The 26,226-nt window shown below is 44.7% G+C and overlaps 1 protein-coding gene across 1 annotated transcript; it reads right to left on the bottom strand.

The window, feature by feature from the left end:
- Positions 1 to 8,849: 8,849 nt before the first annotated feature.
- Positions 8,850 to 11,661, bottom strand: LOC125550797. The gene is made up of 3 exons (XM_048713917.1): positions 11,268 to 11,661; positions 10,988 to 11,197; positions 8,850 to 9,203 (listed from the first exon to the last, which is right to left on the bottom strand). Exons 1-3 carry the CDS (start codon positions 11,382 to 11,384, stop codon positions 9,102 to 9,104), a joined length of 429 nt encoding a protein of 142 aa, XP_048569874.1. The 5' UTR covers positions 11,385 to 11,661; the 3' UTR covers positions 8,850 to 9,101.
- Between the last annotated feature and the right edge of the window lie 14,565 nt (positions 11,662 to 26,226).

The raw sequence follows: 26,226 nt of genomic DNA on the forward strand, positions 1-26,226 counted from the left end.
CCATCTTGAATTGATTAAAAATGCTCTTCTCCGGGTTATGAGTTGAACTGGATTTTTTTTACTTTGTAATAGGCTTCAATCTGCACAATGGCACCCAAGGCTCCCAAACCTCCCGTGACCTGTAACTGGGTCAAGTCCATCATTACAGAAAGCACTTTGTCTGAGTTTGTGAAGTCCGGCCATCTGCCAAAGAAGGAGGTCATGTCTTATCGTGCTCCTAACCCGTCAGAAGAGAAACCTCAACCCAAGGAGGGGGAGGTGATCGTGTTTACTGATCATATGAGCCGGGGTTTTGCTCCGCCCGGTTCAAAATTCTTCAGGGATGTTTTGCAATTCTTTGATCTCAGACCTCAAGATATCGGACCCAACTCCGTGTCAAATATTTGCAACTTCCAAGTCTTCTGCGAAGTATACCTTGGAGAAGAGCCCAATTTACTTTTGTTCAGAGAATTGTTCTACTTAAACCGGCAAAACGAACGCGCCAACGGGCCCAGTCTAGAACTTGGCGGCATCTCGATTCAGCGGCGAAGAGACTGCCTTTTCCCTTATGCTGAACTGCCGAGTCATCCAAAGGATTGGAACCAGACGTGGTTCTACTATCAGGACACTTCTCCGGCTGATGAGAACCCGCTGCCTGGCTTCCGCGCCTTGCGCCTTGAATCCAACCACCCGCTGCCGGACAAATTGACTGCTGTTGAACGTCTTCCACTCGCTCCCACCATCAAGAAAATTAAAGCTCTCTTGGGGAATGGTTTAGATGGCATTGATTTGGTCCGAGTCTGGATCTCTTGGCGGGTGATTCCATTAAGCCGCCGCCTCGACTTAATGTGTACTTACTTAGGCGAGAAGGATGACCCACTGCGTCATAGCTCTGACGACTTACCAGATGATATGGTGGAAGCCATGACCCATTCTTTCTTGAAAGAAGGCACGGTGGTTAGTAATGCCTTTGGCTTACTTCCTTTTTGCAAGAAGAACCCGGCCCCTGCGGTGAGTCATTATCTTCCACAGTTATCTTTATTGTGTTATACCATGCTTTTACTCATAACCTTTTACCGTTATTCATAGGCAAATAATGACTTCTGGAAGGCCAAGTATGACCATGAGGCTGCCAAACAAGCCAGAGCGGCAAAGAGAGCCGAAAGAAGAACCACTAAGACTGGAACTTCAAGGAAGAGGAAGCCCAGCGCCTCGGATATGCTGAAACTGGATGATACCGATGACGATGAAGAAGAGGTAACTCCTAACTCCCCTACTCTTTTACCGTCATTTTATTGACATTAATTCCTTTTCAGGAGGATACAGGAAACAGCCAAGCCGTTGAGGAAGAGGTAACTATAATCTCCTCCGACTCAGAACCTTTGCCGAGGCTGAAAATCCGAAGAGTGACCCGGAAAGTAAGATTTTCACATCATTTAGCTTACCAAGACCCTCAATTTCTTTTGAAGCGACAGACTCATGAGAGCCGGAGGCAGACCCGGACCAGCAAGGATACAGAACTCTCCTCCAGCTTACCTGACGTAACCAGGAAGCGCCGGACTGAGGTTATCTTCGATTTACGTTCTGTTTTACCTTTGGCGGGTTTAATTCGTCAACCTCTCAATTCATCTGACTCCAATTATCAGGATTCTTCACCTTCCTCCGGCGATTCTATGCAATCCAACATGCCGGCCTTCAGAACTGCCCCCGGGTAATATAAACTTGTCTTACCTTATGCCTCATTTTTCTCATGTTTTTGTATTAACCCGTCTATATTTTCCACAGTGTGCAAGTAAAGCCCAACAAAAGGGAAAAAAGAATAAGCCGTCCCAAGAGCCGGTCGTGACTGAACCGGAGCCCGGAACGGCTGCTCCTGATGTCTCTGCTCCCGAGCCGCCGCCTGAACCATCTCAAGACATTCCAGTAACTACCTCTGACCCGCCTGCTGAGCAAGTTCTCAACGACTCTGATAACCCGGAGGCTCCTAGCCCAGCTAAAGCAGATGACCCGGAAGTTGAGATCACCAAAACTCAATTTATTGAGCCGAGAAGACCCACTTTGTTGGCTAAATGCTCTGCCAAAGAGGAATATTTGGAACGCCGAAAGGCCAAGCTGGACGTCGTTGACTACACTAATTGAATATTGGAGAGATCGTCTCTGGCTATATCAATCAAGTACATAACAGCCGTGACCTGGAAATTGACATGGTGAAGCAGATACAGCAAAAATCTGAGGTATGACTTACGCTACTTTTCCTTAACCATACTTACTGTACCAGTCCCCAAGTCTATTGCTTATAAGTAAATATGATGTAGACTTAGAAAACCGCCTAGTACTGCTTGTCCGGCTTAGAAAGAAGATATTTAACCCGGTTGTAGAATGACACTTTGAACTTGCGATACACATTAGCCCCCAAGTGTCAAGTATATTTGCTTGCAAAGTGCTTGGGACTTAATTTCCATGAACCGGCGTAGTAATTTTAAAGTTCTTCAGTATACATTAGCCCCCAAGTGTCAAGTACCTTTGCTTGCAAAGTGCTTGGGACTTAATGTTATCTTATAATGATTCTGACTATAACCCGGCATCAATGCGGGCCACCATAAGTCAATTTGAGTCAGAGATTGCTGACCTGAAGAATCGCCTGGCAGCTCAAGAACTTGAAAACCAAAAAACCAACTCCAAGTTTGAATTCAGCGTCTCCGAACAAGAGAAGTTGAAGAAGAACTTTGAGGCGGAGAAGAAAACCTGGGCTGATGAAAAGGCCTCACTGGTGACCCGGGCCGAGACAGCTGAAGCATCATTTGCGGTAGCAACAGCCGAGCTGTCCGGCTGAAAGCGCCAGATATCTCAAATGGTCTCAGCAATCTTCGGTAAGTTACTTTATATAAACCTTAAGTACTGCAAGCCTTCTTTCGATGACTATTTCAATTGTTATCTCCGGCTCACCTTATGTTTATGAATGCAGGCCCCAGGAGCACAAACCTCAAGCAGAACATGTTGATCAAACTGAAAGTGGTTTACACTCTGGTGGAGCAACTCTACACCGGGTCACAACGTGCTTTGGCCATTGTGGCTTTATCAAATGATACTCCCCATCTCCTGCAAGATGTGCTAAAGCGGCTTGCTGTGCTGCCTCAGCGGGTCCAAGAGCTAAGACGGGCATCTGCAAGAGCCGGAGCGATAGCCGCATTGAGCCGGGCCAAGGCGTGGCTTCCAAAGCTAGACCTGGCTGACATTGCTCTTGGGTATCCAATCTTGAAGGAAGATGGCACCTTGTTCAATGAGACAGATTTCACCGCCTGCGTGAAGGATATACGCCCTGTGGCCACTCTTATTGGGAACGACACTGACCTTACCAAATATCAGCCGGGTTACGACAGCGAGAATCAAAGACTCCCAACACCTCTCTATGATGAAGTCAGCCTGATCCCTCCAATCTGTAAGCATACCTTTGCCCCTGAAGTCGACCCAGCCGGTTTAATAGATGACGAATCTGAGTTTGAAGCTTTGAGTGACATTGACTGGGCATCATCAACCTTCCAGGACAAGGCAGCCGACGGAGAAGCGGAGAAGGCTAACCCGGAATCTTCAAGCCAACCGAAGGAGTGAACCACCCGGTGTCATATATTTGTGTCTTTGTGGAAAAAAAACAATGCTTCATTATTCAGACTCGGGGAGTCTTGTAATAGGGCAGAAAAACTCTTGATTTTTGACATGCCATCGCGCATGTTTATGGCGCTCAATACTTTCGTAAGCCACCATCTTTATATACTTCTGGGTTAAATTGAACTCCTATTTCCCTTATGTTAAACAGAAATTTGCTTGTATCGCCCTGCATATAAAACAAACACAATTCCCTTGGCGATTTATCGCATGGGGGGCCACATAAGGTACTGATAAACAGGAGTGTAAACCAAAAAATCATAGAAAGGCTGGCTTACGAGTAGACCTGTTAGACATAATCATAACAGCATACATGTGATCCTTGTGGTGATACCGCCGGCTTATGTGATCCAAACCATGAGAGTAAGTTGTAACTCCTGGCACATATGATGTTCGCCAGGCACTTTAACAACCTAATATGATCAATATTAAACCGGTGGAAACAAGAACCACCCCATAATACTTTCAAGAGGATCTCAAGATAGTCAAACAATTATATTGACAAAGTATGATGAATAATAAACAAAATTCAAAGGCTTCTGATTCGAATACGATCAGTGAACCATTCCAAAGGGGTTAAGCTAAGATTCGGATATGATCATATAGCCCCAGTGGCTTTGGCGATGCCGATCAAGTGGGTATCGACAGCTATGTTCTCTTTGGTTCGAATACGACCTATGTTTGAACAGGAAGCCCCCAAGTGTCCATGAGAGTTGTTTAATGACGCTGATTCGAATATGATCCACGTCAGACCCAAAGGGGTTAAGCTATGATTCAAATATGATCAAGAAGCCCCCAAGTGGGTTTGGCAGTATGCCGATCAAGTGGGTATCGACAGCTATGTTCTCTTTGGTTCGAATACGGCCTATGTTTGAACAAGAAGCCCCCAAGTGATCATGGCTAGATTCAGATATGATCATAAGCCGGACCAAAGGGAAAGCCGGATTCAGATATGATCCGCTCCCTATTGGTTGTTGCCACCACATGATAATGAACACATGCAAACTTTTGAGGGTGAAAAGGACAGAGGTCCTGCTTTATTGCTTTATATAATATATACATCGTCAAAATATATACATCTTCGAGAGCCGGTGGCTCAAGTATAGTAAGGCCGAAGATGAGCGATATCCCACGGCCGGCGGGTCTCCTCCTCCGACTTACGTGAGTCTTTGTGCTCTCGAACATTGATGAGGTAGTATGACCCATTGTTTAGGTTCTTGCTGACCACAAAGGGTCCTTCCCAAGGAGGGGATAGCTTGTGCATGTCGGATTGATCCTGGATGAGCCGGAGCACTAAATCACCTTCCTGAAAGGTTCTGGACCTAACCCGGCGGCTATGGTAGCAGCGCATGTCTTGCTGGTAAATCGCCGAGCGGGCTATTGCCAAGTCTCGCTCCTCATCCAACAAGTCAAGTGCATCTTGACGAGCTTTTTCGTTATCAGCCTCAACGTAAGCCGCCACGCGGGGTGAATCATGTCGGATGTCACTTGGCAGGACCGCCTCTGCCCCGTACACCATGAAGAAAGGTGTGTAACCCGTAGATCTGTTAGGTGTAGTATTGATACTCCAAAGTACAGAAGGCAACTCCTCCACCCAACAACCCGGCATCCACTGTAAGGGGACCAAGAGCTGGGGTTTGATACCCTTCAAGATCTCCTTATTAGCTCTTTCTGCTTGACCATTGGATTGAGGATGAGCAACAGCAGAAACATCAAGACGGATATGTTCTTGTTGACAGAACTCTTCCATGGCACCTTTGGAGAGATTAGTGCCATTATCAGTTATGATGTTGTGTGGAAACCCAAAACGAAAGATCACCTTTTTCATGAACTGAACCGCCGTGGCTGCATCACACTTACTGACCGGCTCTGCCTCAACCCACTTTGTGAACTTGTCCACTGCCACCAGGAGGTGCGTCTTTTTATCCTTAGACCTTTTGAAAGGCCCGACCATATCAAGCCCCCAGACTACGAACGGTCAAGTAATTGGAATCATCCTCAATTCTTGAGCCGACACATGAGCTCGTCGTGAGAATTTCTGACATCCGTCACATTTACTGACCAGATCCTCCGCATCAGCATGAGCCGTCAGCCAATAGAAGCCATGACGGAAAGCCTTGGCCACGAGAGATTTTGAGCCGACATGATGACCACAATCCCCTTCATGGATCTCACGAAGTATCTCCTGACCCTCTGCAGGCGACACACAACGTTGAAACGCCCTAGTGACGCTGCGATGATGTAACTCACCATGAACAATTGTCATGGATTTGGACCGCCGGATGATTTGTCTCGCCAAGGTCTCATCCTCAGGTAACTCTCCCCGGGTCATGTAGGCCAAATATGGCACTGTCTAATCCGGGATGACGTGAAGAGCCGCTACCAGCTGTGCCTCCGGGTCTGGCACCGCTAGGTCTTCCTCTGTGGGTACTTTGACAGAAGGATTATGCAAAATATCGAGAAAGGTATTAGGCGGCACCGGCTTACGCTGAGATCCCAGCCGGCTTAAAGCATCAGCCGCCTCATTCTTCCTTCGATCAATGTGCTCCACTTGATAACCTTTGAAGTGCCCAGCCACAGCATCAACTTCACGACGGTAAGCCGCCATAAGGGGATCCTTGGAGTCCCACTTGCCTGACACCAGTTGAGCCACGAGATCTGAGTCCCCCAAGCACCTTACCCGGCTCAAATTCATTTCTTTGGCCATCCGGAGACCATGGAGTAAGGCCTCATACTCAGCTGCATTGTTAGTACAAGGAAACATAAGCTGGAGCACATAACAAAATTTGTCACCTCGAGGGGAAGTTAAAACGACTCCAGCCCCCGAGCCTTCTAACTGCCTGGACCCATCAAAGTGAGTAGTCCAATATGTGTTATCTGGCTTCTCCTCAGGTGCCTGCAACTCTGTCCAATCATTGATAAAATCCACCAAGGCTTGAGACTTAATAGCAGTATGTGGTATGTACTTCAAACCATGAGGCCCAAGCTCAATGGCCCACTTGGCGACTCGTCCTGTGGCCTCTCTATTCTGGATGATGTCTCCCAAGGGGGCAGAACTTACCACAGTGATAGGGTGACCTTGGGAGTATTGCTTCAGCTTCCGGCTTGCCATGAACACCCCGTAAACAAGTTTCTGCCAATGTGGATACCTTTGTTTAGACTCAATGAGAACCTCACTGATGTAGTAAACCGGTCGTTGAACCGGATGCTCCTTGCCAGCTTCCTTGCGCTCTACCATGATTGCAACACTGACAGCTCGTGAGTTAGCAGCCACATATAATAGCAATGGCTCTCTATCAATGGGAGCCGCAAGGACCGGCAGCTCAGATAACTGTCTCTTTAAATCTTCAAAGGCAGTATTAGCAGCATCACTCCAGACAAAAGTGTCTATTTTCTTCATCATCTGATACAGCGGTAGGGCCTTCTCACCTAACCGGCTTATGAACCGGCTTAAAGCTGCAACACGACCCGCCAATCGCTGAACATCGTTGATGCACGTCGGTTTAGCCAAAGAGGTAATTGCCTTGATCTTCTCTGGATTAGCTTCAATGCCCCTGTTTGAGACCAGAAAACCCAAAAGCTTGCCTGCAGGTACACCAAATACACACTTGGCCGGGTTAAGCATCATCTTATAAACCCGGAGATTATCAAAGGTTTCTTTCAAATCAGATATTAAGGTTTCCTTCTCTCTGGACTTCACCACTATGTCGTCCACATAAGCGTGAACATTGCGCCCAATTTGATTGTGGATACAGTTCTGTACACATCGCTGATAAGTCGCCTGGGCACTCTTGAGCCCAAATGGCATAGATACATAGCAGAAGGCTCCAAACGGAGTGATGAAAGCCATCTTCTCCTGATCCTTAACTGCCATCTTGATCTGATGATAGCCAGAGTAAGCATCCAAAAAGCTCAAATTCTCACAACCCGCCGTAGCATCAATGATTTAATCAATACGGGGGAGAGCAAAGGGATTAGCCGGACAAGCCTTATTTAAGTCCGTGTAATCCACACACATCCGCCAGGTGCCATTTTTCTTGAGTATGAGCACCGGGTTAGCCCACCACTCCGGGTGAAAGACTTCAACAATGAACCCGGCCGCTAAGAGTTGGGCGACCTCCTCTCCAATAGCTTTCCGTCTCTCTTCGTTGAACCGCCGAAGAAACTGCCTGGCCGGCTTATACTTCGGATCAATATTGATAGTGTGCTCAGCTAATTCTCTCGGTACACCCGGCATGTCAGAAGGTTTCCATGCAAAGATGACCCGGTTCTCATGGATGAACTTGATGAGCGCGCTTTCCTATTTAGGATCCAAATTGGCACTGATGCTGAACTGCTTAGACGAATCGCCTGGGGTAAAATCAACAAGCTTAGTTTCAGCAGCCGACTTAAACTTCATCGCCGGGTCGTGCTCTATGGTTGGCTTCTTTAGGGAGGTCATATCCACCGGGTCAACATTATCTTGATAAAACTTCAGCTCTCTGCTGCACAAACAGACTCAGCATAAGCCGCATCGCCTTCTTCACATTCCAGGGCTATCTTTCGGCTCCCATGCACGGTGATGGTGCCCTTGTGACCCGGCATCTTAAGCTGCAGGTAAACATAACACGGCCGTGCCATGAAATTGGCATAAGCCGGATATCCCATTATAACCGAGGGTGCAATTACCCTCGATTATTTAAGCTCACCGTCGGGTAAAGTTATAACCGACGGTACACCGTCGGCCATCTCCCGTCGACTATTCTTCGTCGGCCATTTCACTAATAACCGACGGTACCATTGGATAATTGCATGGCCAACGGTTATAAAGCCGACGGTGAGCCGTCTACCATGTTGTGGCCAACACCCTACTCACATTACATGACGAAACTCATAGCTGAAGGTCCCCCGTCAGTTATTTAATTTCCGACGGTGCTTGCTTCCTGTCGCTTTTTGTAATAGCCAACGGTTTATTTGACCCATCGGGATAATTAATGACCAAGAGGAATGTCAAACCGTTGGTTAATATGATTACTAATGGTCGATACACCCCTTCGGGAATTCAACAACATCGTCAAATTAGGAAATCATCGACAATCTAAATCCCGGTCATCGGCTATTATTAACCTCTCATGATTTGCTTTCACCAAGTGGTGTTGCATAACATAAAAGTGTGATTCAGCATGAGAATATTTTTAATTGTTGGCATTTCAAATACATACACAAACACACATGACCAAATAACATGTATTATATTTACCAAGACTTGTGACCAAGTGCATACGCATATATCATCAAAAGCCTAATGTCTTTCATCCAGAATACATAGATCGTAATGCCAAACAAAATACTCCATACAATGGTCCGAACAGTTTATATAACCTAAATTTTCGTAAATTTCAGAATTTCACTTTGTTGCATGACTATGCAGCTCATTCGACTCGTCACCATCATCACTATATGGGTCAAAACGTTTATCGCTATATGTACCATCTCCTCGTGCCGTAGATATCATCCATGTTCTCATTAGCATCGTAATCATTCTCACGGTTCGGACTGCCTCCAATGTTGCTTCCCTCTCGCTAAGAATTGATAAGAGTAGTTGTCAAATTAGGAAATGAATGGAAAAGTTGAAACACGTAAGACGAGTAGCATGTCAAAATTAATACATGGAAATAAAAAAAGGAACATTACTACATTTATATCCTTCTATTCTAAATGTTGACATAACTAAGCGGATATAAACTGAAGTAGCAGAAAATTGATATCTAGCATGCAAAGTAATTGAATGTATGGGAGCAAGATGTCACATGAAAAAGCAGATAATAAAAGAGGTAAATGAAAGAAATGCCATCCCTAGCAGGAATACATAATGTGAACGGGAACCCTATACTCTTAGTGCCACAAGAAAACTGGCACCTAAGCACAAGCTCCCTTACTATAGTATGGATGTTTGAAGTACATTTCTGATAGTCAAAGCACTGTTTAACTATGTTACATAGAATATTTGACATTACCATATAGGTTTCAACGCATGTGTCTACAGGTCAAGGATTTCCCGCAACTAAATCATAGATAATGTTATATTGTACAATAGTTGCAGGCTTCATAAATAATTTGACAGTGGCTAAAAAAGACAGCACAAATGCTAATGTACTTCTATTTGATATGACATTTACGTTTAGCAAGCTGATCCTGACGTTTAATTTTCTTCATATGTAGTTAAATCAAGCAATCTCCTAGTGTGCATCTCCAAGACTAAAAAAGGAAGGCCCGTAAATGTGAATGCTCTTACAAATCTAAGTACGGAGAACACATGCACATGCCAAACCTGAGCAAACAAAATGGCTGTACATTCTTTTTTCTCGAATATGCACGAGTGTGCATATTATATAGAGAAAAGTGCATATTTCAACCCCGAACTCTTGCCCTAGTCTAATTTACAACCCCGAACTTCAATACCGTCTAAATTACAACCCCCAAGTCTCAAAACCGGTCAGGATTCAACCCTCCCCTCCCTGTTGACCGGTTTTGACCTGGGATGACCAGTTTTGACTAGTCAATGGGTCCAATCAGCATGCCACGTCAGATTCTTTTTTCAAAATTTCAAGAAAAAGTAAATAAAAATCTACAAGATCAGGAAAAAAATATGAAAAAGCAAAATTCCGGAAAAAAAATCGTGAAAAAAGCTAGGGAAATAGAAAAAAATGATTTTTTGGGTTTTTTTTTTGGAAATACTTTTTTCAGGAATTTGAGGTTTTGGGTTTTTTCTGGAATTTTTTTTGGAAATTCTTTTTTTATTTTTCCTGTTTTTCGGAAATTGGATTTCTTATTTCTTTTCCTGGATTTTCTTCGATTTTACAGATTGTTTCCTTGGAAATTTTGCATTTTTGGCTGATGTGGCATGCTGATTGGACCTGTTGACTGATCAAAACCGATCAACCAGGTCAAAACAGGTCAACAGAGAGGGGAGGGTTGAATCCTACCCGGTTTTGAGAGTTGGGGGTTGTAATTTAGACGGTATTGGAGTTCGGGGTTGTAAATTAGATTAGGGCAAAAGTTCAGGGTTGAAATATACACTTCTTTCTATTATATATTAAAGAAGAAAGGCAAAGAGTGCCTCCACCATATTTACAAGGTTCATATTACAACACTCCTAATCCTCACTACTAGCCCACCGTTCGAGCCGAAGGAAGAAGGGGTCCATGTCTCTTTTAAACTTGCCGGCAATAGACCACATTCTTCCTTCCGACCTTACTCTACCTAGTAATATTTTCTGAGTTCAGAGGACAAAAATCATAAGTGACAATCACACAGACCCCTACAAGTGAATGTACGCCACCTATGCACATCAAAAAATTCTTACCAAGATGGCACCACCGATGAGGCCACCATTGGCAATCGTGCATTTGACATCATCTAGCTCATTATAGAGGAAGACAGAATTCTGGTGGTCCGGCTGCAGCTCGCCGATGACGCCGGAGATGGATGTCCAGGTTGTTGATGCGGGGGTGCGGACCTTGCGCAGTCCAACACCTCTGGCTCTAGTCAAACTCGAGGTGGGCTCCCGTGTGAGCTGCAAATAGTTCGCGCAACCTGAACATGAATACATAAAACATGAGAACGAGAGGAGGAGAGGAACTGACCGGAGTTGCAACTTGCAAGAGAGGAACCGACCAAGTCAGCGTGGCTATCTCTGCTTCCGCCCCAAGATGAGCTTCCACCGGATCTGATGGCTGAACACTGCTGCTGGTTCTCACCATTCTCAGGCCACCAGATCCCGTCTGGCCTCCGTACGGTTGTCGCCGCTGTTGGTGACGGTGGAGCTCAAGGCCGCCGGATCTACGGTAGGCCTGCGCCAGCTCCGGCCACACTTTCAGGGAGAGGTGGGCTAGTTAGGCGCCGGCTCTGGTTAGGTGCGGCAATGGCCGGGAGATCCTTGGAGAGAGGTGAGGGAGGTGAGAAATAGTGGATGGAACAGGAAAACGCGCAGGCGCCAGGCAGCGGTTCGGGAGGGACGAGGGAAACGAGGAGGGTCGACCGCACGATCTGGAGAGGTGGGGAAAACTGGGAGGACCAACTAAAAAAACTATGAGGGAGTAGTCACGATTTCGCTCGCTCGTGTGGCCGACTTTAGTTAGAACATAAAAATAATATTTGTATATTCTTTTGAATCAAATTCATCTAAACAAAACTTTATATTTATATTATTAGGCTTATAACTTCAATTTTAACATTTGAAACTTGCACATATTCTTATTTTTGCCATAATAACATACCAATGTGTTGGCGCACATCTTAGCTCGTGATGTAACTGAGCGTGGTCCGATCTCATGCAACCGTGCATAACTAGCATGTTATTGATGTCATGATGATTTTTTAGCCATACCATTTAAAAAGGAAAAAAAACATCTAAATCGGTGAATTGATGGCGCAAGCGAGCTAGGATGCCTCGCTTGCGATGCACATGCTGGTGGCGCCCATGCACTGGCCTTCCTTTTTCCTTATCCATTGGGAAAACTCACCCAGTCATTCGTCTGTCGATCTAGCCCGCGGCAGCCTCCTCCTTTTTTCAGAAGCACGCACATCACTTGATTCTCAGCAATGGCTGCCTTTTCCTCACATATTGCAGCAAACGAGCATTTTTTTTGTAGTAGCCGGCACAGCAAGATTTTTTCTTCGGCAATGGCACGCACGGGGGGGCAAAGTGGGGGGGGGGGCTCAACTTATGGTTGGGAGGCGACACATCAGACGGTGCGGGATGCAACCAATTGGAAGATCGCGGCGATCGATCGACGCAGAGCGTCGTCTTTAAAACAATATTGATCCTATTTGTTCTTTTGGAAAATATTTTATATAAATAGGACTTCCTAATTATTTTCTAAGGTTTCTTACATAGTATCATTTTTTATTTGAATATACCAAACTTGTGCTTATTAGAATTCAAGATATTAATTAGTACTTCATGACACATGTGCATTTAATACTAAAAAATGTGGAGACCGATGTCCTTCTAGAGCATGCACATGTATTTAACAAAAGTATGGAGGTACCAAGTCACAGAAGGACTCACAACTAAAAAGTAGCTAACTAGTCCCTTCTTTTTACAAAGAGGTCCATAGAACAATGATGGAAAACACGGTATGTACAAGCACAACCTCACAATTGTCGAGGACGACCCACTTGGGACGGCAAGACCTCTGTGACTCCATGTCGTAAGCTCCTTGGAGAAGCAGTGATGCCTCCCTTTTACCTCCTTGGTCGGGATGAAGAAGAATGACCATCCTTGGGCCACAAGAAGTGGTGGTATGGACAAGCCAAACAACACCCTATTTTATAGTCGCACCAAAGCATCCCCCATGGATGAGCTCTATCCCCATCTAGAACTCCACATTTTCCCACTTTGTGTTTGCCATGCAACAATCTAGGAAGAACGGGAACGAGTGGAACACTTGTAGAGCGTGAACCAGCCGAGCTTATTGAAGGAGATTCCAACAATGATACGCTTCATGGTAGCTATCCAGCAACCAGTACCATCAGGACTACGAGCATCCATGAGCCACCAGCCATTGCTCGGACACGGCAACAACACACTCCCCTTGGGCAAGACATCATGTGCCACAGTGTGATGATCGAACTCTAGACCTAGACACTGTTCATACAAGACATTGTTGAGCGACACATTTTCCCTTCTCTACTCCGGTCGGTGACACCATCGGAGAAAGCAGGAGATCGAGCCGGTGTAGGGGACTTCTTCTTGAGTCTTAACGGGCTCCCTCCTCATGATATATTGTAAGTGCACATTATTCAAATAGGTCATTTTCAAAACTCCTTTTTATATTGTTTTCGACCAATTTTTTTACCATCCTATTAATGAAAAATAATAATGAACCTACAATAGCGAGGCTAGAACCTAATTGTTAGACATTTACTTATATAGAAATTATCTGGAATATAATCATAGGTTGTTCCGCATGTCTACTACCGTCATTCATTGAAACATATAACCGAGGGTGAAAATCAACGTCGGTTATTGCTACCCCCCGTCGCCCATTTCCAGTCATAGCCGAGAGCTTTGTTTTGACCTTCAGTCATTAATTTATACCGTCGGGAATTACATGTAATCCCCATGGGTATATCCATAACCGTCGGATATTTCAATGGACCGTCGGGCATTAAATTGGATATCCGACGGTTGGGTTTGCCCCGTCGGTAAATGCAATACACCGTCGGTTATTACCAGTCATACATGTGAGTTGACAAAAACCGCTGGCCATTACCACCACCGTCGGCCGTTACTGTCAAGGCCGATGGCCCGTCGGCTATTAGATTTCACCGTCGGAAATATGGGGATTTCTAGTAGTGAGCATGATATGGACTTTTGATTTTGACCACCTCAAACGTTAATTTCTCAGCCCTGGAATCATACTCATCTCCAAAGGCCACCTCCAATTCAATCTTACCGACCGGGTACACTGACTTACCAGGCACCACTCCATGAAAAATGGTGTTAGATGTCTTTAAATTTTTGTCGGTCAAACCCATGTGTCGAAAGGTCTCGTAATAGAGGATGTTGATGCTGCTACCTCCGTCCATGAGTACTTTGGTGAATTTATATCCACCGACCTGAGGTGCCACCACCAAGGCTAGCTGACCCGGATTATCAACCCGGGGAGGGTGATCTTCCCTGCTCCATACAATAGGCTGCTCTGACCACCTCAGGTAACGAGGGACTGCCGGCTCAACAGAGTTCACAGCCCTCTTATGAACCTTCTGGTCACGTTTGCACAAGCTAGTGGTGAACACATGATACTGTCCACTATTCAGCTGCTTCGGATGGCTTTGATAACCCGACTGCTGCTGCTGTTGCCCTTCTTGACCAGACTGCTGTTGATTATAGCCGCCTTGATTTCCCTGAATGCCGGAATTTGAACCACCACCCGGGCCATGAAAGCCGTCGGCACCTGAGCCACCTCCCGACCCATGATTGCCATCAAACGCGTTGGAATTCTTGAAAGCCTTCATGATCGCGCAATCTTTCCACAAGTGAGTGGCGGGTCGTTCCCGGGTGCCATGTCTCGGGCAGGGCTCATTGAGTAGCTGCTCGAGAGATGGGCCTGACCCGCCAGATCGAGGGGGCGGTTTTCCCTTGCGTCTCTGGTTGTTTTCCATGGCCATCTCATAACTTTCGATCCACGCCCCGGGCTGTAAGTCGGCCGTGTAATTTGGCACCTTTCGGGGTCCCTTGAAGTCCTTGGGCAAACGCACATTCCGTAGAGCCGGCACCAAACAAGGAACACCGCCGGTTCTGGTGGCTACTCCTGCCTCAACAGAAGTCGTCTGGCAATCCGGAAGAGCCTCCTGAGCCGTCAGCTGAGCCGCTAGTTGAGCCGCCCGCTCGTCCTCCTGACATATTCGGTCCTGCACTGGGTTATAACCGTCGGGCTGGTTACGGCGCTGGGCGTTGCTTGACAAAGCTTCTGACTCCATGTGCCTACTGTAACTCGGGCTCCGGTTCAGACGAGACGGAACTAACCAGGGCGGAGGAGTTGAATGAATCATGTCCCGGCTATAGGAATAAGTCTCTTGTTGAGCCAGAGCCGTCTGGACAAGTTCCCTGATCCTCCGCGTCTCCACCGCTATTGGATCATCACCGTCCACTGGGAGAGCCGCCAAACGTGCTGATGCTGCAATCAAGTTCTCCATGGGGTTGGAAAAGTGACCCGGCGGTATCGGTACATAACGGGGCTGTGCCATATTCCCATGAGGAGGTGCCATCACCCGAGGCTGAACCGGTCCTCCTATTCCGGCTGTCATGAACTGATTTACGTCTGGCGGGTTACTTGGGCCGGCTCCAGGTGTAGCGAAAAGATTTCGAGGATCATAAACCGGAGGCAAACGGGATTGAGTTTTCTGATGTCTCCTCCTCATCACCTCGTTAGATGCGTTTAGGCTCATCGTAAGCTGGTAAGCCTCTGATTGGAGTTGTTGGGCCCGTGCGTCTAACGCCGCCTGTTCTGTAGCCAACCTGGTGTCCTCAATTGCTAAGGCCTCCTTGGCCTGAGCTATTTCCTCGCGCACCTGTGCCACTTCTGCATTATGCTCATCTTGATTCGTAGGAATAACCGTGGCAGTTAACAGGGCCGTTAACTTATCCATGAGATCCATCAGTACCTGAGCTGGCGGGCGCACAGGGCCTCCTACCACGGCTGCTCCTGACCCGGATGTTATCGCTGCTGCGTCCGTAGAATTTTGGCCGGGTTGAGTTCCAGCCATGAAGACTCCTGCCCAGCTTGGCGGCTCATAGGGATCCGGAATACAGGAGCCATCGGAACAGCCCCCAAGCCCGCCATCTTGCACCAGATACAGCGAATCTATTGAACCGGTGGATGAATCACCGTCGGAGAGGACGGTCGTCTCACCACCATCTACGGATCCTTCAGAAAGTTCTCCTCCATGGATGCAACCCACGAAGGCATGCTTCGCGCCGGGTTGAGCCCGGACGGGTCTCGCACGTTGAGCCGTCTCGACGAGGTCTGTGCAGTTGTCCGGCTCAGGGCCCGGCTCACCAACCTGGCTGATGAAGACGTGGATTCCGCCAAAGGGGACCCCGTATCCGTACTCAATTGAGCCGGCGTCGGGGCCCCAGCCTTCGTCGTCGATGTAGATCTTGCCGCGACGAATTCTGGTCATCCGGCCGACTGCGTATCCCTTGAGCCCTTCGAAGCTGCCCTTCAAGAACTCAAATCCACCGTGTGCTGGCCCCACGGTGGGCGCCAACTGTCGTGGAATTGTCACGGCAGATGTCCTCTTGCAAGGACTTAGTCGTGGAGCCATCGCAACTAGGAAGCTTAAAGGGGTTAATCGGGACAAAGGACACGAGAGAGTTATACTAGTTCGGCCCCTTACGGTGAAGGTAAGGCCTACGTATAGTTGGGTTGGTATTGCTTGAGGTTTTGATGACCAGGGAGCGAGATACGCTATGCCCGGTTCTCGATGAGTTGTTTCTTGCCCTAAGCCGCCAGCGGGTCATCCCCTTATATACACGGGTTGACGCCTTGCGGCCTACAGAGTCCCGGCCGGCTCATAAACAGTGTCCGGCTCGGTGACTAGTTAATTCTACCTTATGATACAAGTCACGCCATTATAGCGGTTTATCACTATGGGCCTTAAGTCGCCTGTGGGCTTTAGACCGTTTGTTGAACCGCCATCTTCATGCTTGATCTTGGGTTCTTCTGATGAGTCCTTCTTTGCGTAACCCGGCCCCTTACGGGCGGCTTACACAAATAGTTATATCCCCAACAGATTATGATGTAAACAACTTGATAGTGCTAAAGTTTCTATGGATAATGTATTCTATGTTGTCTTTGCAAAACCTCCCAACAAAAGCATCTCTGAGATAGATAAAACCAAAGATGACAATACTTAGATCCTTTGCTTTATGCCTAGCTAAGGGCGTAAAACGATAGCACTTGTTGGGAGGCAACCCAATGAATAAAATTTATTTTTGTCCTTTTCTTTCTATTCTTGAGTGTTCACACAATTATGCTACTATTATGATTGTATTTTTATGTTTTAATTAGTGTTTGCGCCAAGCAAAGCCTTGGGGATCATGTTGGGTGATAGTTGCTTTGATCTTGTTGGAAAACAGAAATTTTTGCGCCTAGAAAAACAATTTTGAAAAATCACATAAGCGTGATAAAGCTCTGAATTGTTTACACAAGATTGGTATACAAATTGCCCATGTTGTCCTAATTTTTCAGAATTTTTAGAGTTACAGAAGTATTCTAAGTTTTCCGATTACTATAGACTATTCTATTTTTGACAGATTCTGTTTCATTGTGTTATGTGCTTGTTTTGATGATTCTATGGTTTCCTTTGAAGAGTTTTTGTCATAGAAAAGTTGGAATACAACAGATATAATACAATAATAAATATGAATGAGCTTGCAACAGTACATAAAGTAGTGGTTTGCTTTCTTATACTAACGGATCTCACGAAAGTTTTGTTGAGTTTTGTATGATTGAAGTTTTCAAGTTTTGGGTGAGATCACGATGGATGAAAGAATACGGATTAGCAAAAGGCTAAGCTTGGGGATGCCTGAGGCACCCCAAGATAATATTCAAGAAGTATCAAGCAACTAAGCTTGGGGAAGCCCTCGAGCGGCATCCCCTCTTTCTTCTAACAACCATCGGTATTTTACTTGGAGCTATATTTGTATTCGTCACATATCATGAGTTTTTTCTTGTAGCGTCTTGTATGATATAAGTCTTTGCTTGTTTTGCTTTTTGTTTGAAGTCATGAATCCTTGCTGTACACACCTATTTGGGAAAGCGAAAATTATGCTATGACTTGTTAGAATTGCTCTCTATGCTTCACTTAAATCTTTATGAGCTATGGAATTGATCTAGTACTTCACTTATAACTTTTTGAGCACGGTGTGCTTTAGTAAAAAAATTAAGAAATTCTCTCTTGCTTCACTTAAATTATTTTGGGAGAAGAAAATTTTTATGCTCATGTTCTTCACTTAGATTTGTTTGAGCTTATCAAAAGCAACATATGAAATTAGTCCCAAAGTGATAGATATCCAAGGAGGACATAATAAAAACTTTCATGAAGATCATTAGACAAAATAAACTTGATTCATTGTAATAGTTTAGCAATATGTTGATATAATATGTGAGTCATGTTGATGAGTAATTATGCTTTAGTAAGAATATTGGAGTTAAGGTTTGTGATTCTCTATGCAAGCACGAAAGTCAATAGTTATGCAATGAAATTACATCCTGCTTGTGGTGCATTATTCGGTGTTAGTTATGCTTAATGCTCGCTTATGAGATTTTTCGTTTCTTGGTTGGATGCTTCTCAATCTTTTGCTAGCCTTCATTTGCATTAAGTATGATCACTACTTGTGCATTGATACGTCTCCAACGTATCTATAATTTATGAAGTATTCATACCATTATATTATCATTCTTGGATGTTTTACAATCATTTCATAGCAACTTTATATCATTTTTTGGGACTAACCTATTGACCCAGTGCCCAGTGCCAGTTGTTGTTTTTTGCTTGTTTTTTACATCACAGGAAATCAATACCAAACGGAATCCAAATGCAACGAAACTTCATGGAGATTTTTTATGGACCAGAACACCCAGGATGGGCCAAAGAAGCACCTGGGGGTGCCCCAAGGGGGGCACAACCCACCAGGGCGCGCCTGGGGGCCTAGGCGCACCCAGGTGGGTTGTGCCCACCTCGATGGCCTCCCGCACCCCCTCTTTACCCTATAAATTCACAAATATTCCAAAACCCTTCACGGTTAACCTAGATCAGAAGTTCCGCCGCCGGCGGCCTCTGTAGCCACCTAAAACCAATCTAGACCCTTTCCGGCACCCTGCCGGAGGGGCGAATCATCTCCGGTGGCCATCTTCATCATCCCAGCGGCCACCACGATGAGGAGGGAGTAGTCCACCCTCAGGGCTGAGGGTTTGTACCAGTAGCTATGTGCTTAATCTCTCTCTCTCTCTCTCTCTCTCTCTCGCGCGCGTTCTTGAGATGTCACGATCTTGATGTATCGCGGGCTTTGTTAATATAGTCGGATCATATGGTGTTTTCCCCTCTCTATCTTGTTGTGATGAATTGAGTTTTTCCCTTTGAGATTTTGTTGTTATCGGATTGAATACTTTTATGGATTTGAGAACACTTGATATATGTCTTGCAATTGAATACTCATGGTGACAATGGGGTATTGTATTGATTAACTTGATATATGTTTTGGCACTCAACTCGTGGATTCCCGAGGTGACATTGGGATAATCTATGCATAGGGTTGATGCATGTTCTTGTCTTTGTTTCTCCGGTAGAAATCTTGGGGCACTCTTTAAAGTTCTTTGTGTTGGATTGAGTATTATGAATATGAATTTTCTTTGGTGTTATTTAGTACAAACTCTAGGATAGATCGATCGAAAAGAATAGCTTTGTGTTATTTTAGTACGAACTCTTGAATAGATCGAACGGAAAGAATAGCTTTGAGGTGGTTTCGTACCCTACAAACAATTTATTCTTATGTTCTCCGCTAGATAGGAACTTTGGAGTGATTCTTCATGGCACTTTGAGGGGTGGTTATACGATCTAATTATATTAGCACTGTTGAGAGATTGCACTAGCGAAAGTACGGACCCTAGGCCTCATTTTCAAGCATTGCAATACCGTTTTTGTGCCCGTTTACTATTTGCTACCTTGCTATTTTTATTTATTCAGATTTTAAAAATATATTTCTAACATCCATATTACACTTTATCACCATCTCTTCGCTGAACTAGTGCATCCATACAATTTTCCATTGTATTGGGTGTGTTGGGGACACAAGAGATTTCTTGTATTTGGTTGCAGGGTCGTTTAAGACTATCTTCATCCTACGCCTCTCACGGATTGATAAACCTTAGGTCATCCACTTGAGGGAAAATTGCTACTGTCCTATAAAATACTGCGCTTGGAGGCCCAACACGAGTCTATAAGAATAAAGTTGCGTAGTAGACATCATGCATCCAAAATCCTTAAACCAGATTTGCCATATGAGTCCACCAGACCTACCTATATGCGGTATTATTTTACCGTTCTAAGCAAATTTGTATGTGCCATCTCTAATTTTCAAAATAAACTTCTCTTTTTTTTGCTTGTACCGCTCATAAAACGGTAGGGGGTGGCTGATATATTTCCATGTTGGATGTCATTCTCAGGGTGAGTGTTAATTCACTGGTCATTGCACGAGAGTACGGCAAAGGTATTACGATGCCCAGTCCCGAAATGAATAATGAATTTACTTTATGTTGTCAAATAATAAATTCCTTGGAAAGTGTTGGTATGGAAGGCAGCCATGGATACGGCTAGCCATGGAAAGTGAAAGTATGGTTGAAAAAGGAATAAACTTTATTATCTGTTTGGGAACCGCCTATGATATATCTAGCATGGAAAGTACTGGGACATACTCGATCGTTGTCGTTGACAGGAAAGGCATGCCATCCAAAATGTTTTATCTCTATTTTTTTCACTCTGAGCTCTGGCACCTCTACAAATCACTACTTCCCTCTACGAAAGACCTTTCTATTTACTTTATGCAATTTTTATTTTTACTTGAGTCTCCATCTTCTTTTATAAAACACCAACTAAGGGGCACACTATGATCGTACTTGAGCATTGGGTGTAGCTGATATGCGAGTGTGTTTCATGAATGGATCAATGATTGAGCATAATGGGCTAGGATAACTTGCTTTAGCGTTGATATTTTGAAAGACATGGTTGCTTGTTGATATGATTGAGTATTGAAATCTTCATGTCAAAACTAGACTAATGCTTTGAATCATATAAAAGTCCATATGTCCATGCTTTAAAGAAATTATTATGTGATGAACATGTTAGGCAACATTCCACATCAAAAAATCTGTTTTTATCATTTATCTACTCGAGGACAAGCAGGAATTAAGTTTGGGGATGTTGATACGTCTCCAACGTATCTATAATTTTTGATTGTCCCATGCTGTTATATTATCATTCTTGGATGTTCTATAATCATTTTATAACAACTTTATATCATTTTTTGAGACTAACCTATTGACATAGTGCCAAGTGCTAGTTGCTGTTTTTACTGGTTTTTTTTACTTTGCAGAATATTAGTACCAAATGGAGCCCAAATGCAGCGTAACTTTTTGAAGATTTTATTTTTTACCAGAAGACACAAGTTGGGCCAAAGAAGTACCAGAGGGGGGCTCCGAGGGGAGCACAACCCACCTGGGCACGCCTGGGGGCCCAAACGCGCCCTGGTGGGTTGTGCCCACCTCGGGGGCCTCCCGCACCTCCTCTTTGCTCTATAAATACCCCAATATTTGATAAACCCTAGGGGAGTCGACGAAAATCAATTCTAGCGGCCACAAGTTCCAGAACCACTAGATCCAATCTAGACACCATCACGGAGGGGTTCATCATCCTCATTGGTGCCTCTCCGATGATGCGTGATTAGTTCATTGTAGACCTACGGGTCCGTAGTTAGTAGCTAGATGGCTTCCTCTCTCGTTTGGTTCTCAATACAATGGTCTCTTGGAGATCTATTTGATGTAACTCTTTTTGCAGTGTGTTTGTTGGGATCAGATGAACTTTGAGTTTATGATCAGATCTATGTTATTATCCATGAAAGTTATTTGAATCTTTTGATCTCATATATGTATGATTACTTATAGCCTCGTATTTCTTCTTTGAATCTTTGGTTTAGTTAGGCCAACTAGATCGATTTTTCTTGCCATGGGAAGACGTGCTTTGTGATGGGTTCGGTCGTGCGGTGTTCTTTCCCAGTAACAGAAGGGGCAGCAAGACACATATTGATCGTTGCCATTAAGGATAACATGATGGGGGTCTATTTCTCCACAAATAAATCTTGTCTACGTCTTGTCATCATTCTTATTGCATTACTCCGTTTCTCCATGAACTTAATACACTAGATGCATGCTGGATAGCGGTCGATGTGTGGAGTAATAGTAGTAGATGCAGGAAGGAGTCGGTCTACTAATTTTGAACGTGATACCTATATAATGATCATTGCTTGGATATCGTCATGAGTATTTGAAGTTCTATCAATTGCCCAATAGTAAATTTTTTATCCACCGTATGCTATTTTTCTCGAGAGAAGCAACTAGTGAAATCTATGGCCCGGGGTCTCTTCTTTATTATATTTTCCTTCGAGATCTATTTTCCTTTACTTTTATTTTCATATCTATATTTCCAAAAACCCAAAAATACCTTGCTGCACTTTATTTTAATTTACTTTTATTCGAGATCTAACTATCAATTTATTACAACCTTCTCACGTCAACTTGCCAATTTCTAGCGCCGTTGCCCAAAAGGGATTGACGACCCCTTTAACACGTCGGGTTGCAAGTATTTATTTTTTGTGTGCAGGTGCTGTTTATGTAGTGTTGTTTGGTTCTCCTACTGGTTCGATAACCTTGGTCTCATCACTTAGGGAAATACCTACCGTTGATGTGCTGCATCATCCCTTTCTTTTTGGAAAAATACCGACGTAGTTCTAGCAGACATCAGGGCGCAGCTTAGGGAAGAACCCAAGTAGGATTCGGCCCTACTTGGGGTGCCTCCTGGCCTCTCCCCTCTCCCCCACCTATATATATGTGGGAGGGGGGAGCCACACATAACCACGACAATCTCTTAGCCGTGTGCGGCGCCCCCCTCCACAGTTTTGTCCCTCGGCCATATTTTCGTAGTGCTTCAGCGAAGCCCTGTAGAAATAGCATCACCACCACCATCACCATGCTGTCATGCTGCCGGAACTCATCCACTACTTCGCCGTCTTGCTGGATCAAGAAGGCGAGAACGTCACCGAGCTGAACGTGTGCTAAACACGGAGGTGTTGTACGTTCGGTACTCGATCGGTTGAATCGTGAAGAAGTTCGACTACATCAACCGCGTTACTAAACGCTTCCGCTTACGGTCTACGAGGATACGTAGATACAATCTCCCCTCTCGTTGCTATGCATCTTCATGGATAGATCTTGCGTGTGCATAGAATTTTTTTGTTCTTCATGCAACGTTTTCTAACACTCACATCACATGCTCTCAATATGCCAAGCAATTCAGTTGTAGTGAGAAGAGATTGTCTTCGATTGCCCTAACTTCCACCTCTTGTGCAAGATTCCACGCATACCACATGTCACCAAGGAAAGCACCATGGCTGAAGGCGCGTGAGGTATGAATCCTGGCTAGTCCCATAAATTACGTATACTTCTCTAGTTCATCGAGATCTTTCTCTAGGACGATGTCCTCCTATTCATCCTTGTGCAAGCTTATGTATTCGAATTTTTCCCCGAGGCCCCGGCTATGAGATGTCGAGCCACCGCCACCCGAGATCCTAGCCTCTCCCTCCTTCTGTCCTTTTCAGGCCACACCCTGTGAGCCGTTGCTAAGCATGGATCTTCCCAACATCGTCGATAACGCCCGAAATAGTCGAACTTTCGCTCGCCATCTTCCACCACCGCCTCAGACATGGGATTTAGGACCAACATCGATCTCCTTATTTGATGTTGATCTCTCCGAGATGGATCCATATGGAGCTACAAATCCGGTCTAAAGGAGGAGTTTGCCGAAGCCGTAATCACCAAGATTTCACCTGGGAGCCTAAACCCTAACGGGTACGAGACATAGGCCAGTCTCTTGATGATCCCTGCGGTAGATTCAGCTTCAAAGGAAAAAAATGTTTTTTATGAGCTAAAGAAAAAGCAAAGATTTTTTTTTAGTTTTATTTCATGCTCGGGACTATACACAGATTGAGTACGGGTATGTTTGGACGATGACCAATAGTAAGCATACCAATTTTTTGGTCATAGCTAAAAATTTAACTCTTGTTTGGATGGTTGCCAATGTTTTAGCAATTTTTTGAAATAATGACTTTCTACTTTAGCAATTTCTACTGAAGGATTGGAGTATCACCAAAGAGGTAGTTATGGATAGGGGTGCGTGAAAGCTTGCTATCCATATACCAGAGCCATGAGTTTTTTTTAGAAATGTCAGAGCCATAAGTTGGTTGCGAGATTTTATAGGTTTCACCTTTAGCCTACCCCAACTTATTTGAAACTAAAGGGGTACGTTGTTGTAGTGAATTTCTACTTGAAGCTTACCCCGCCAAATAGTAGTATTCCCGTAGCCAGTGCACACACTCGAGCGTTGGTTCTGTTAAATGAGTTGGCTCACATAAGGCTTCCTTTTGCAACGGTTTCAGGAACCTTTCTGATGGTTTTGTTGGTTTTTCTTTTTTGCCAGTTTTTTGTTTGTTTTTTCTTTTGTTTTTCAATTTTTTACAAATTCATGAACCTTTTATAAACTTGTGAATATTTTCTCAGATTCATGTAATTAATATCCTACCATTCCCGCGAAAAAATAATTGATATCTTATCAAATACCAATGTGCAATAGATATGTCTTACCTAATATAACGTGCAACAAATATCTTACCTAATATAAACGTGCATTGCACGTACATTATTACTAGTTTCATTAATTTTTTGAAGACTATTAACAGCCAATTTCTTTTGAGGTGACTTAACCGCCAAATAGGATTTTTTTTTTTAGACACTCACGCCAGGCTTTATTCAAACTGACACAACATTTACAGGGATAAAGTTCAAATCTGTAGGTTGGCCTAACCAAACATGGCGACCGGACCCAAGTGAAAGAGCATGCCCAGCAAGATTGTGAGCCTCAAAATACGAGCTCCTAAACTCGTGGATAATGTTACAAGCGATAAAAAGACACAAACGATCTATGATTTCATGTATAATAGCTGCATGTTCCGCCGATGATCCCAGCTTGATATCATCCACAACCGTCTTGCAGTCAGACACCATTTGAATTTTTGTAAATATAAATCCTTCGCAATTGCTAGCGCCTCACGTACCGCCAAAGCTTCAAGTGTAACGGGGTTATGAATATGTTTAAAAGTGATTGCCGACGCACCCAAAAAAGCTCCGTTACTGTCCTTGCACACCACCGCTGCTGCACCAATATTCTCATTCAAAACCGTCGCGTCCACATTCAGCTTCGCATGTTCAAGTGGCGGTGGTAGCCACTGTGATGGCCTGCTCACCAAACTGCTAACTGACGATTGCTTTGGAGTCGATATAATCTGGATGTCCCTCATAAAAGCACTGACGAAGTGATGGATTTGCAAGAGACTGTCATATATATCCTCATGCATAGCTCTCCTGCGTGCCCTCCAAAGCGCCCAAAGTGTCACTACCATGCGTGTGAATTCATCATGAGGCAACGTTTCATGCATCATGAACATCCAGTTTTTTGCACTCAGATTTAAGTTGCCCCGCATTGATTCAGTCAGCTCATTAGATGATAAGGACCAAACGCACCTAGCCACGACACATTCAATCAGGGCATGCTTCCAGTTGTCCTCCGCCGAACAGAAGGAACAAACAAAACTTGGGGCCATATATCTATGGTGTAAGACATCCGCCGTCGGTATCGAGTCATCGCACAATCTCCATATGAAGTTCTTCAGTTTCGACGGAACCTTGATGTTCCATAGGGACGTCCAGGCTTTCTGCTCCTTCTCTGAAGCCGACGAACCTGCAGCTCCCTCAAGAAGATTTTCTCGCTGTCTCTTCACATTCGAAAGCATCTTATACGCTGAACTCACAGAAAACTCGCCTCGACAATCTTCCCCCCATGCCCAAAAATCTCTAATCCTTTTTTTGCACAACGGAATTTGTAGTATTTCCTCAACATCAAGCGGTACAAAAATCCTCCTTAGCTCTTCCTCTCGCCATGACGCAGATGAAGCATCAATAAGCTCAGAGACTAGTAGAGGTGGTTGAGGTACTTGTGAACAAATCGGCCTCATAAGTCCCGATCGTGGTATCTAGTTCTGCTCCCAGATGCTTGTGTCTTCCCCCGTTCCAATCCTCTTGATAATACCCTGAGCTACCACATCTCGATCATCCAATATAGCCCTCCAAATCTGCAAGGGATGCGCCCCTAGCTCCGAATTCAAGAAAGGAACAAATGGGTAATATACTGACTTGAGTATCCTAGCGC

Source organism: Triticum urartu, chromosome 1, assembly GCF_003073215.2.
Source record: "Triticum urartu cultivar G1812 chromosome 1, Tu2.1, whole genome shotgun sequence".
NCBI lineage: Eukaryota > Viridiplantae > Streptophyta > Magnoliopsida > Poales > Poaceae > Triticum > Triticum urartu.